General features: G+C 49.3%; 1 protein-coding gene across 1 annotated transcript in view; it reads right to left on the bottom strand.

Annotated features, from left to right (window-relative positions):
- The window catches only part of LOC144142979 (uncharacterized), a 49,846-nt gene extending 49,378 nt beyond the window's left edge, over nucleotides 1-468 (bottom strand). The window contains exon 1 of the mRNA XM_077674804.1: nucleotides 230-468. Within this exon, the coding sequence (XP_077530930.1) occupies nucleotides 230-343 (114 nt within the window). The 5' untranslated portion in view covers nucleotides 344-468. The remainder of the gene's footprint in view (nucleotides 1-229) is intronic.
- Between the last annotated feature and the right edge of the window lie 13,946 nt (nucleotides 469-14,414).

The following is a 14,414-nucleotide window of genomic DNA, read 5'->3' on the forward strand; positions in this document are numbered from 1 at the left end:
TATTTTTTTTTTGGGGGGGGGGGGTGAGAAAGGGGGAGCTTTTTTTAAACGCTGTAACCAAAATTATCAAGACTACCACAAACGCACATTATCTTCCCTTTGTACACGACTAGATTAGGGGAAATCCCGCGGCACCGTCACTGAAAGGTCGGGATGCTACACCGTAGATGCGCACATTTCTGCCAAATGCGTCTTTCTTGAAGTGGCACCACAAGACAGATGAACTCACCCTTGCTGTCCATTTCCGCAGAAGCTTCACGATGACGTCGCGCTCTCTATTAATCTTGTTGATGCGACTTTGCAGCTCGTCTTGCCCTTGGGCGTACGGTGGAGAGAGCGACATGACGCACGGGGAAATCTGGAAAGAAATGCCGGCCAGTTAACAAGCTTTGTCAAGAACTCAAAGCGGCGCCTAGCTCGTCCTTGGGCTGAGCCACCACCGATGAGTGCTGGCCACGCGCCCCAAATACGGCGCCAGCCAAGCGCGGAGCTAAACGGGACCCCATTTTGGATTCACAACGGGGCAGCGTTCGGACTTGCGGCGTCTCATCCCTTATTGACAATCGCGATAGTATAGCGGAAACAGTGAAGTATTAAAGACGATAGTCTTTCTTGGGCCACTTAAACCCAGAAATTTTGGTCTGTCTGTATGTCGGTCTGTCTGCGACTCGATTCAGCCACCCGGCCAAAGTAAAATTGACATTGCGCAATAGTCTTATATACTCACGGCCACATGTAAACGTCTAAGCCCGGTTTATATGTTCATACTTTGTTGAACAAGAACAAGACATTAGGCAAATATAAGACAAGAAATTAGTTCACAAGGGATATTTACACTGTTCCTTCATTAAAAATTCATGGATGCTAGGTTTTTCGATAGCAAATGATATTCTACATCTACTGCAGAAAACCGCCGCCTCCTGGCGGCATATGAAACATCAAGCGGCAACAGCAACGAGAGGTTCCACTAGCTAGGTTCCACGTTCTGCTTGGAACGCACGTGGAGCGCGGCCACGCGGCTCTATAAACCTTCAAGTCGGCCGCTTCCATTCACGCGCGTCTCCGCCGTGCTGCAGCGCTGGCATCGAGGAACCCGGCCTGTAGCAGTAGAACGCGGTAAATTCAAATCGCCTTGAGCAAACGTTTACGGGACAGGAACAGCATGAGAGGTGAGCGGGAAAGCAAAGGAGGGCATTTCCTTGGCACATGTTTACAAAGACTATCGCCTTTTGACGACATTTGCAACGTAAGGAGCAGACACGCGGTCAATTTTTTGGTGAGGTCGCGAGGAGCCTGGTGAATTGGGGAAAATGCATGTGGTTTTGACATGGTGAATGGCTGTCAATGCCACTGACCTTTGCTAATGTAACTTGGGGCACCACCCCAGCGAAGTACTTGGGAACCCCATCATCATCAGCCTAATCAGGTCCACTGCAGGACAAAGGCCTCTCCCACTTACCTCAAACCGCTGCTGTCCTGCTCTGCTCTGGTCCACATTTTACCCACAAATTTTCTAATTTAATCCCTCCAACGTATTACTGGCCTTCCCCTTCTTCTAGACCCCCCTCTTTGTATGCATTCTGTTACCCTTATTGTCCACCGGTTGTCGACTCGTCTAACAACAAGGCCAGCTTAAGTCCATTTCTTTTTCTTTATTTCAACTATGGTATCTTCTACTCTGGTTTGTTTTCTGGTCCACAAAATGAGTTTCTGGTCTCCAAGTGTTACTGCTAACGTTATTCGTTCCATGACCTATTGAGCCGCCCTAAGTTTGCTTTCCAGTTCTTTTGTAAGGCGCCAAGTTTCAGCTCGATACGTCGTCATCACCGGCGGTGGTTGTAGATTTTTCTTTTGAGTGACAGAGACAGCTTACATTTTATTCTTTGGGAGTGCTTTCCAAGTGCACCCCGATCCATACCGATTCTGCGCCGGATTTCTCTTTCGCGGTTGGGGTCAGAACACACCATCTGTTCGAGGTAGTTATATTCTTTTACTTCTTCTAGCGTTTCGTTTCCCAAGCTGAAGAGGACGTTTTTCGCAAGCTTATTCCTCATTACTTCAGATTTACTGAAATTTATTTTTAGCTCCCCGACTGTGCTTTCTGATTTTAGTTTCACAAGCATTGTTTGCATGTCTTCTGCGGGCTCTCTAAGCAATACTATGTTGTCTGCAAACCTCAAACGGCTCAAGTATCCCCGATTTATCCTTAGTCCTATGCTTTCTAGGTAAAGCTTTCTAAGCATCTCTTTTCAACACGCTGTGAATACTTTTAGCAAGATGGTGTCTCCCTGTCTTACTCCCTTCTGGATCGGGAATTGATCGCTTTACTTGTGGAAGGTTATTCTGCCCGTGCATCCCTTATAGATGTCTCCCGGAAGCCTCACGTATGTTTCCTCTTTTCCCTGGTCTTATAGTGGTTCTGAAACGGCCGCGTTGTGCCAAAAATCAAACGCTTTGTCATAGTCTACAAATGCCATGTAAAGGGGTTTTCTGTCACTTCATTGACAACATGGATGTGATCCGTGATTGAGTGCCCTTTCCTAAGCCCAGCCTGCTCTCGGGGTTGGTGGGAATCCAGGCTTTCATCTATGCAGCTAACTATAATCTTGGTTTACAGATTGTAAACAACTTACAGTAGGCTGTTGAGTTTAATTCTTGAGGTCCTTGGGATCTCCATTCTTATGAACGATAATAATGTTGGCGTTTTTCCAGGATATGGGCACTTTTAAGCATTCCGAAAATAGTACAGCGAGTCTTTCCAGAACAATACATCCTTCCTCCTCCAGAAGATCTACGGTTATGCCGTCGTCACCTGCAGCTTTTCCTGTTTTCATGACCATAAGAGCCTTTCTTACCTCCTCTTTAGTTACTACTAGCACATCGCAAGTTAACAACTTGGGAATCCCTATAGAGTATTATCGGGACAGTGAGCATTACTGGCGCGGCAGGTGCAAGCACTGAGGAAGAAGGCCGAAAAAGTGAAGCACCATGGATGTCAGTGTTCAAGACAGCCACGACTTGTAACGTTTTTTTTGTGTGTGTGTGTCAAAGCTTTGGTTTGTGATGCAAGTACTGCACTGTTCACGTTTTAATGTCCAAAAGCCACGTCGCTTATTTGGTGTTTTTGATTGGGGTCCACGTGGGAGAACAGCAGTAGGACGAATTTGTTTCTTCGAATCAGTGACGGCGTTTAGGGATGACTCATCCAGTTTGTTCGGCTGCACGTAAACCCACATTTGTTTTTGCGCCATGTACAAGACCCTTTTCTGCGCACTGTAATACAAGTTCGATTAATTCGCGCTTTGCCAGAATTTGTGGTTTTTTTCAAGTCGCATGCCAGGTGGTGTTTATGGATATTTTAAAAAAATTGTCATTCCGATTTCCGGCAACCCGTTTTTCAATGCAAAAGCTGGCCAATGAAACAAGGGAAAAATTATATAAGGATTTATACGACGCAGTCTTCACCGGGTCAATGTACAGAGCTCTATACAGTAATGGTCCAGGACAAGATGTGTTAAAACGAGTGAAGCGGATGGAAGTGTCACCTGGGGTAAAGTCCTTATTCTTTAAATTGCACGCTGGTACACTTTCAGTCGCAACCTGGATGAAAAAAAGGGGACTCAGTGTCATAGGGGAACCGACTGTCCCATTTGTAAACAACCCGAAACCGTGGAGCATGTTTTTCATCATTGTTGGGCCGCAGTGTTTCTTTGAAATGTCCTTCAGTGGAAATTACGGAAAGATTTTCCACTCAGCCCACACGGCGTATACGTCTTTTGTGCATTGATAGAGAGGACGGTGCGCCATTTGACTGTCATGTGGTTTGGCCTGCGAAGCATTTGGCCTTCACGCATGGCTTGGCCCCATTTTGATGTCGACGTGCAACCAACGCAACAGCATTTTCGGGAGAGTGTGTTATAGTTTGTTGAAGTTCAGAGAGCGAAGAACTCTCCACCAGACTGGTTGTCAAAAACATTCAGCTCCTAAACTGTGCTTAGCGAATTTAAAATTACAACACCAGCCCTGAGGGGCATGCTGGTATTACAGCTAATTTTTCTTTGTTATTGTACCTGGTGTCTTGTGTTACTATCGAAGATTGGTAATTACGAAAAAAAATTCCCCCGCATTTCCCCGAGGGGGAGAATGTGAAAGTGCGAATGCACGGTTGTCGGCCCGCTTGCGGCGCTTGCGCTCGGCCCCCGCAGCCCACCGCCTCGCCGCCTTCTCTTCCATCTCTTCCATCGGGTTTGTAGTATCACGTGTACACCATGCAGTTATCAAGCCGCTATAACGCCGCTGAGTCGCCAACGCACGCCGCTGACGACGTAGTTTGAATGCGTTAAAGATATAAGGCGCGTCACTAACGCTGATATCACGTCGCGTCCGTGGCTTGGTCGGTTGAGCGTCGCGCTGCGGCCGCAAAGTCCGCGGATCGAAACCTGGCGCCGGATGCTGTTTCTTTTTTAAATATACGCTGTAACAATGTGGTAGCGTACGCTACGCTAGCGCGAGCGTGTACCGGGACCCGTCTGCGCCTGCGGGCGTTCCTCCCGAGGATAGGGGTATGCCCGTGCGCGCATTTGCAGTCGTGTCCCAGTACGCGGCGCCCCTAGCGTAGCATAGGCTACCCACTTGGCTGAAACGGTATAATCTCTACACCCTTTGTGCATCTAAGACTGGCGACCACTGAAGTTATTTGGAACGGTTAGTGATCAGCTGTTTTAACAGCAGACGAACAGCCGTTCAGCAGGAATTCGAACCAATAGCGGCTATTCGTAACTACCATCATAAACGCACGTACTGAGAGGCGCTAAATTTAAATTCTTTTGCCATAATTAACGCGAACACCTGAGCAAAACTCATGAAACAGATCAGATGCTTCCCTACCGGTAGCAACGACATTGGGATATGACAGTAATTTGAAGCCAGTATCAGGGATAACCACAAAATTGCGAATGAAGTGATGAAAACCGCGAACACGAAGCGACCGGGTCGAAATTCGGAGGGAACTAGATGACGCTAACAGCCCTAACGCGAGCCGCTGTTAGGACGGAAATTCAGCCCACACAAACGCTAATTCGAAGGCAATAACTTGGAACCTCACCATCGCACGAGTTAAGATAATAGGTAAAAGTCACAAAGAGAAAGTGAAGCGCTGAAAGTTGAAAAAAAAAACGGCCAAGACGCTAAGCCAATGACCGTAGCAACCAAGCCGGAAACGAACGCAGCACCGGCAAAACAAGATACGCAGTCAAACCGTGCGAGAAAGTGGTCACAAACCAGCAACGTTCCGTGCAAGCTAAAGCCACACGAATCAGCCGCCGAAACGTCACGAAGGGATACAAATCCGCCTGTAACGTTACCCACCTGGTCAAAATGTGCTCCGCAGCGATGTCCGTGTGCAGCAGCGTACAAGATGCCGATAGAATCGAACGCTCCTGGCTCGCGCTAACCGCCACGTGCGACCGTTACGCCGACTCTCGTGGTGGTGTTGTTGTTCCTTTGTGTTTTGCGCACACCCACTTTTGGGGGATTGGCCAGGATCGGGAGTTTTTTGGGGCTAATGGGCCCGATTGAAGAAAAAAAAAATTTGGAGAAAAAAAAATTTGATTAAAATAATCGCACAACAAATACAGGAATTAGCACAAGAAAAGTGCGCACTATGCAGGAATTTGAAAATAAAGGTTAGGCGGGAATTTGGAAGAAAAGGCTCTTATTCCGTCTGTGTACAAGAGCGGCTAACAGGATAGGCGCCTAGTCTCTGAGACGTAGGTGTGAACGGCTGTAACCAAATTGCTGTGATTAAACCCAAGCGAAATGGCACCAAACGAAAGTAAAACCGGCATTTAAAGGGTAAGACCAAGGCGGCGAATTGGCTCCACGAGGTATTTTCAACTCATTAAAGAGAAACCGCGGCAATATAAGAACAAATGCTCTATGGTTCCAGGTTCATCACAAAGAGCACAACGACCAGAGGAGTCGTGAGCCCAGCGCGGTGCATATAGAAATTGGGTGGTCGGTTTCTTTAGCGCTGGCTCAGATCTGGCCAGTCAGCGATCGCGCAGGAAAGGACATCATTAGCCACGCCCTGGCCCTGCGCCAGCCATTCAACCCCTCTCTTAAAGGCGCGGTCACACTAGCCCGACCATCGGCCGATTTGGTCGGCCAACACCGTGTCGGCGAGCTGTCGGCGGCCATGTCACACCGCGCCGACGCCGACCGTTGCCCAACCGTCGGCGTCGGCGAGAAATCGGCGAGGCGTCGGTGTCTTCGCGATGTCGGCCGACGCGCTTGTCACACCGCACCGACGGCCGCGCGACGTCCCACACCGACGGCCCCGCGACGGCCGACTCGCCTCTCCGCCGGGGATCTCTCTTTCTCTAGTCAAACTTGGAGTATCGTGTCGCCGCAGCACGACTGAGGCCATTCGTGCGTACTGGCGTGTGCGCTGCTTGTACTGTACGTACTCCTCAACTTCTTGTTAGATTACGCACACAGAAAAAAGCTGTGCGCTGCTGCTGCGGCAGTAATAATATGGATGTTAACCCCCGGCGAAAAGACCTCTGCAGCACGTAAAATATGCATATAAATTAGTGCGTACGTCAGCAGAAATTTTACCTCCTCTAATGGAGAAGGCCTGATTTTGCACCATGGTACCGCATTTTCTAGAAACACGGTGCGATTAAGAAAAGGGAAATTAATTGTTGTGGCTCAAGACGCCACTCGCTGTTTCGAAGGAAATATTTCATTGCAAAGGTAGTTGCTTCTCAAAATCACGCGATTCTCAAATTGGATGCGCAAACCATACCCCCTGAACAACCGCTCACACACACACACACGCGCAAAAAAAAAAAAAAACTCACCCCGCCGGGAATTGAACCCCCAACTTCAGCGCCCGAGCGCGACGCGCGAGAGCACTGCGCCACTACCCAAATGGTGCTTCGTTGCGAAATAGCCTGGGTAATAGATGGAGGCCCATCCTTCCGTGTCATACGTCGGTGTTTACTAGCTGGTTTACAGAATTCCTGGCTGGTAAACTGAAATTTCTTAAATAGCGCTTGCACAGCAAGGTTCCCCGAAGCCCCCACAATAGCTTATCGCCATCAATTCCGCTGCTTCGCGAAAGCGCTCGCAATAATGTGTGTGCACGGCTGCCGGCTGCGACTGCGATTTCCCACTGCGGGATAGTGCTTGCTGTACTTTGGTTTTACGTTTCACATGAAAAACCTTGGCCGATATTGATGCCTTATTACCCAAATTACCCTCCGTAACTCTTCTTCTGCACGAAACTGACCTTACATTTTCTACAGGCGAGCCGATCGCACACGCATTTGCAGGTTGCAGCTCCGGGGTAGCGGCGTCGCCGGAGAGCACGGCCGAAGCCTCGAACGCCAAAATAGTATAATACGGATTGCATTAGCGCTAGTGTTGAGTTGTAATGGCTTCGTGGACGTTACTGAGTTTATTACACTCCAGAAACTATCAAAATAGAGCCGCATTCATTGCGGCACGAATGTTGTCGGGGAGCAGTTTTCGCTTCTCGGTCGATTCCCGACGACGCGTCCGACGACCGGTCGGACGACCGGTTTTGTTGGCGTCTTCGGTCGGCGAGTCAGTCACACTACGGCGACTTTCCATCGGCCGACGTGTTTGTGGCGCCGTCGGCGTAGTATGACAGCGCGGTCGGTCAACTCGGCAGTTGGCCGATGGTTTGGCGACTCGTCGGCGTCGCCGTCGCGTCGTCGTCGCCGTCGTGTCGGCCTAGTGGGAACGCGCCTTAACCGAAATCACACCTAAACTTCGAATAAAGTCCATCTGAGAGACAGTGTGACGTGAGAATGGCAAAAATTTCTAGCAACGAAACTATCTATGTAAAAAAAAAGTCGAACCTCACAGAAAAGCTGCGGAATGCTTTGAAAAAAAATTTTGTTGCCTCCGTGATGAATTTATGATGGCCACCGGAAGAATTTCGCGTTGAACTGTACTTCCGTTTATTATGTCTTCGTCCGCCCTATATGTAAAGGCTTTTTCTATCAATGTTTTCCCATGCAAAAGTACGCACTTTTAACTATTTAGCCCATTCTTAAAAACTGGTCAGTACCCCTCATTGGGTATGCACCGTTACCCTAATCCAGAAGAGAAAGAATGACAAATAAGATAGGCTCCGCTTATCTCTTAATTGGGGTAACAAACTGGGGTATATGTAAAAGAGTGCTAAGAGATTGTATTCAAGCTTACCTTCCCGCCACAGGTCGCTTCAATTGCTAACGTATACATAATTGATGGGTAACAAGGGGTTTAATCATAGCCAACTTTTATTTCCCGGTTTCTTTACAACACAGCTGTTTACGCTTTTACTTCCGGTGTCCAGTGTTACCGGGAAAAAATACCAAGAACAAATACCGAGCTCACGTGAGCGCGCGCCTCTTGAGGAGCGCCCGGCGTCGGCCAGGCTTGCGCGTCGGCTTGAGCGCCGTGAGGAGCTAGCAAAAACATGCCAAGAAAAATTCTGAGCGCGTGTGCACGGGCGCGTCGTGAGCAGCGCCCTGCGTCGACCAGCTCGACCTATGAGAACACTCTGCGTAGCGTTCGCGGCGCGATATCTCTTGTGCTCGTCTCCTCGCCAGGGAGCGCAAGCACCGAGTTCGTGCTACAGACGCCGAATTCGCGAAGCCGGTTGTGGCGGATTCTAGCGGAGTGCTAACGCTGTCCACTATGGGAGAGATATGAAATCCTGTGGACAATACGATCCGGGCCTGCCAGTCATGGAGAACTTTTAGTGGCAAGTTCTGAAATCAGCCGGGACTCCGACGAAAGGAAATGGGCCGCCGGCTTCGGTGTTTCTCCAGCCTTGCACCACTAACTAGTGCAGACTGCGTCAGTTTTTCTGGAAATAAATTAGCACGCTAAAGTGATCATGAAGTAACATCGGGGATTTAGCCCTTGCCGATCACCCCTTGCCGGTACCTACGACAAAAACATTGCGGACATCATCACCATTATCAGAAGCGCGCATTTATTTCAGCGTGAACCGGTAGTAATTACAAATTAGAATATTATCATGAACTTGATAATGTACTGAATCATTCCACGAAGTAAACTGAACTTCTCATTTCTTCAGTCATTGTTGGTCTAATGTTTACCTTGTATGAATACCATTTGCCCTATTTTTATTTAGCCCACTGCAACGCAGCAGAATCGCGTCGATCACCCCTCATTCCTTAGGGCCCGCTGCTCGTTCGGCTTGGGCATGGCGTTTGAACCATGATGATGAATATTGTGGTCGTGGCGGTGATGATGATTATGATGGTGGTGTTGACGATGATATTCCTTGGTGAATGACGCATACCCAATCAGGGAAGCTGCCAGTGGTAGGATCAAGGTGGGCCTTCTCTAGGAGCCTACTTGTTTCTGCTAGCATTATCCATTTTTAAAATGTTCCAGGTCACAAACACCGTACCTTCTATTCCCACTTTTCCCGCTTGACCCTACCTTCTGCCCAAATAAAAGCTACCCTCTCTGCCCCTTTTAACGTGGCCTCTTCTGGTTCTTCACCTCAATGTAGTGGCCTACCCACACTGGGGGATTGGCCAGGGCATGAGAACGTCTACACACCGGAACAATTAAGAACGACAGTAGCTCATGTACGGTATCACTCCGCCTAAGCGACGCACCCGGATGTCAACGGAAGCGCGCGTTTTGAAAGGAGAATCTATGAATGCGTGATATCGTCTGCTCTTCCTCACATAGTTTGTTCGTCGTCGCTGCAGTAGTTTATGAGCATATTAATTCCAAAAAATCGCGAAAACAGCTCGTGCTAAGTTCAAAATATCCCAGTAACGCACTACTTGCGCTTCTCGAAGTAACATCCGGCTGCGGTTATTAGGCACAGCGGCAACTTCCGTTGCCGTTCTTAAGTTGTCCCCGAGTATATGTAGTTAAGTAATGCTGTGGCAAACAAAAGTGACAAAGAACGAAAAAAATTAACAGTGGCGGGGGAGTGGAGGGGACGACATGAAGAAAATATCGTTTTAACAGAAGATTCTTCTGGTAGCTGAGATAAAATCGGGCAGAAAATTGTAATTTTATTGTTGTTTTTGAAGTTGCTGCCGCCGAACAGCACTTTTGAGCTCGACGCCAGGTCGTTCTAAAGGCGCGATTATTGAACCTGCGGCCGTTGAAGCCAAAGCTAGGCTCAGTCACAACACTCAGAGGATTTTCATGCAGGCATCAATGGATTAAATTTTAGTTATTTACTCCAACATCGCTTCGCGCCATCACGAACATGGGGTAAAGAGTAACCGCTCCAACAGGGTCCATCAAGGAGGAGGAGCAAGAGTTAAAAACGGTTAGTTAACTATCACAGGGCTGAAAAAAGAAAAAAAAACAACCATATTAGCTCTATAGGAATGGAAGAAACACATTGAAAATACCGTTTTTACCTGATTGGGATAAAATCATAATGCAAATAGTAAATTTCTTTTTTGTGTGTGTGTCCGAGGTTGCTGACGCCGAAGGAAAGAAGTACATAAGCAGTTTTCATCTCGAGGTCAACTCGTTAAAAAGCTCGATTAAGGAACCTGCGGACGTTGCAACCTAAGCTAGGCTCAAAACACAAGACTCCAACGACTTTGTTACAGTGAACATGGGATCAAATTTAAATTACTATTTTATTTAGCATCGCGTCATTACGCCAAGAACCTGGAGTAAAGAATAACTGCACCCCCAGTCACATAGCCCTTCAATTTTTTACTCGTACTTTCGAATACTTTGTCCGCCCCTTCTTCGAGGGCACATGTGCGTGCAGTCCTGGCGGGATTGACCACGGCTAGGCTGGCTCCAACCGCAGATACGCTTCAACAATTAAGGCTTCTGCGACATTGGTGTCAGAAGCGGCTTGGTAACCCCGGCGGCTGCTCCGACAGCTGTCCGAGGGCGTGTAGCAATCCAACGGCGACACCCCCGTACCAAGCACCGGCGCCTCCGTATCTTCGGGCCAGGCGGCAGTGATTGGCGGTCGCGGGTGCTTCGAGTACGGTCGCGGAGGGCTTGATTGAAGGGGCCAAGCCTGGCGGGAGTGGTTATTGGCGTAGCTATCTCCGTGACGATTGAAACAGCTCAGTTCGCAGTCGTGGGGCGTGACCGTGGGGTCGTGCCGTGGCCCTACAGCGTACAAATTCTCTTCCCGCTGCGCAAACGTCGGTGGGGCGAGGCAGACTAAGGAAGTGTAGGAACAACCTGATGTTGATGTGGGGCTGGTGGAGGCGGGTGGTGGCGGAACGGAAGATGGCCTCACATGCATGTATCCTATGGCCTTCAATGGTGATGAGGACGGAGTGATACTCGGCCATGCACCGAAGGTCGAGGACTCTGTGGGCTGGTATTTTATAAAACGCTCGAATTGGTTCCCTGGTGTAGCTGGATGGTACACCGTAGAGGAGTCCGCGCGCGTACTTGCGTGGTAGTGGGCTTTGTAACAGGTCACAGTGTGGAGGTCGCCGGTAAGGGTAGGTTTCGTCAAGGCGAGCAGTTTGGGAGCCGGCGACGTATGGTACGTGGCAAGACACACAAGACTTTGCGTTTGGCTTACCTTGGCGAAAGTTTTCGCGCATTCCTGCTTGAAGAGGCCGGCGGCTTGGTGAATACAAAAGCTGACAGCTCCGACGGCGATGTTAGCGACGTTTGTACAGTCGGTGAATTTCATCACCGTGGTCGTCGGCGCTGCCTGACGCGTTGAGCGCGTTGGGCGAACGCAACCTGATTGACCGGAGGTGCCCGTGACGTCCATCTATCCGTGCCAAAGAGTTCTTGCGGCGGCCCTGGTGTAGGGTAGCGGTCACCGCACTAATGTGGCCGCAGACCCGACTAACTGTAGGCCTGGAACGGACATTTTGTCGCCTACGGGAGGCAGGAATGGCCGCCTCAACCGAAATTCACCCTGGGTTGCTGGAGACGGCGGGCCAGGAACGTTCGCAGGCTTCTATGAAAGGATGTGGGTGGCGTCTGACGTCAGTAACAGAGGTGGACTGTGATTCGTGGTGGCGGCACCTGACTGGCTAGCTGGTTGTTGTCTTCAATGCACTTGTACGTACCCACTCTAGGGATTGGCCAACGCAAGATAACTAAGCATCAGTTAGCGCCTAAGCTTCGCTTTTAACCATAAAAGAGCCGTAGCTTGTGGCAAACTGTGTTGCTGTAACATTCCTGCTCCTTCCATCACACCACAAAAAATTCAGGGAAGTTTGAACTCACGAGTCAGACTTGAATGGCGAAGCTGTTGTAGGGGAGCAAGTTTTAGTATCATTGTTTATTTTCATAGTTGCGGTGCTAGCAATCGTCGTCGTATGCATCGGAGAGGTCGTCGTCTTCTTCGCGACAAGTGGTGGATGCAAAGTCATCATTTGCATTGTAAACTTCCACAAGCTCTTCGTGATTGTCTCGAGGCAGCGGTGGCGGGATCTGCCGGTTGTCTCGGGAAGGAGTGGCACACTCCTAGCCATGTCTCCAATTACCCATAATGGCTTCTAAAAGATGCGGCGGCCGCAGTGACCTCTCCCAAGCAGGGAGTCTCTTTTGTTGTAGTTGCTCTTTCACTGAAGGGACATACCCACGTGGGGGATTGGCCAAGAAACAGGGTTGCTTTGTGGGGCAACAAACCATCCTCATCGCACTCTAAAGTCAGCCTGTAGAATTGAATTGGAGATACGGCTGCAGAATTAAATACAAGAATGGAAGCAATAATTATAGATTGGAGCAATTTTTAGATGATTAGGCGAAAAACAAATTTCTTAACGGGTTAACCGGAAAGGTGTCTGGTCTCTGAAATATACGCGTGAATGGCCGCAACCACCCCTCTGTGACAAAACCCCATGGATGTGGCCCCGAACGAACGGAGGACAGGCATGGCTAGAAGAAGGCAAAGTCGTTGAATTAGATCGGCTAGATAACGTTTCCTAATGAAAGAAAAACAGCGGCAATACCAGAAAAAAAAATGATCAATTGTTTCTCTTTCACCGCAAGCACCACAAAGAACGGAGGGGGTGCGACCAGCACTTTTAGATGCTGCCGCGATCGAGGGCTTTTGTGCGGTATGGAGCGCATGCGCACGGCGACACGAGGGCTAACAAACGAGGGGCGTACGCTGTCTTTCTTGCTCCGAGCAAGTGTTGCCACGATTACGGCGAACGCTGGAGAGAGAGAGAGAGAGAGAGATGACTTTATTTGATGCCCGAGATGGGTTCTGAAGGGTAGACGACTTGGACGGTCTCCCTCCCTCATCCGTCAGCCAGGATCCCTTGGATCCTCGCGGCGGCTTCGGCCATCCGGACTGCTGTCAGTTGTGCCTCCGGTGTGGAGCTGAGCAGAACAGTCTCCCATTGTTCTGCAGTCTTAATTTTGTAGCTTTTAAGTGTATCTACATCGGATTTGCTATTATAGCCATTCGTATTTTTTGGAGCTTATGGCAGGACCATATCATGTGGTGTAGGTCGGCTCTGCTGTTGCATAAAGTGCAGAGGTTTGAATAAAGGTCTGGGTAGCAGCGGTTGAGGGAAACAGGGCTCGGAAAAGTGTTCGTTTGCAACCGTCGCCACGTGACTGCCTCTTTCCTGGAAAGAGTGTGGTGGGCCGGTGGATATTTGCATCTTGATAACCTGTAGTGATTTATTATATCCCTGTATGCAGAAACGTTTTTCGGAGGGGGGGGGGGGCAATCCTGGCCAATCTTCCTAAGTGGATATGCGCTCCTGGAGTTCTTTGCAACGCAGGAATAACTGCTCCACGCGGGAACAGCTCCACCGTTAAAAGTCAACCACCCACAGCACTGCCGCAGTCTCCCACAGGATCAAGCTAAGCGGTAACGCGAACTGTCAATACCGCAGAGACCATAAAAGGCATCAAGGGCAGTGCATTATGCCCTTGTAACCCGAAAATGACATGCATCGAACTAGAACATTGTTCAGCGGCCACGCCGGTGAGAGGTGGAGGGGCTGTTCAGGTCGAATTCCGGACTGCACCAGTGACACACCATCTCGCTCCAAGGTATCAACTAGAGTATCCTCCGCTCCGTGCTCCTCGATTGCATTGCCTGGCTATGGTAATTTTATCTCCTTCAACACCATCCCATTTCTTAACAAATAACAGGAGGCGGGGACAGGGGTTAAGAGTTGGTATAACCAGGTGGCTGTTTCGTGCAAAAAAAAAAAAAAAAAGAACTTCGTACTCAGAGTAATATTGCTACACAATGATGGATGACGCATTGGTTCGGGTTAGTTGGTACTCCATAGTCAATCACCTTTGGCATCACCTTTCCCCCAACCCCCGCGCTGCGCCTCCTCGCGTTGTTACCACGTTTGCAATGTCCCCAGGCTCAACATGGCGGCGGCGTTGCCATGACAACCACAACTGATTAAGGC

This window comes from Haemaphysalis longicornis, unplaced genomic scaffold, assembly GCF_048455015.1.
Source record: "Haemaphysalis longicornis isolate Haplotype H1 unplaced genomic scaffold, Haemaphysalis longicornis Haplotype H1 scaffold_6, whole genome shotgun sequence".
Taxonomy (NCBI): domain Eukaryota; kingdom Metazoa; phylum Arthropoda; class Arachnida; order Ixodida; family Ixodidae; genus Haemaphysalis; species Haemaphysalis longicornis.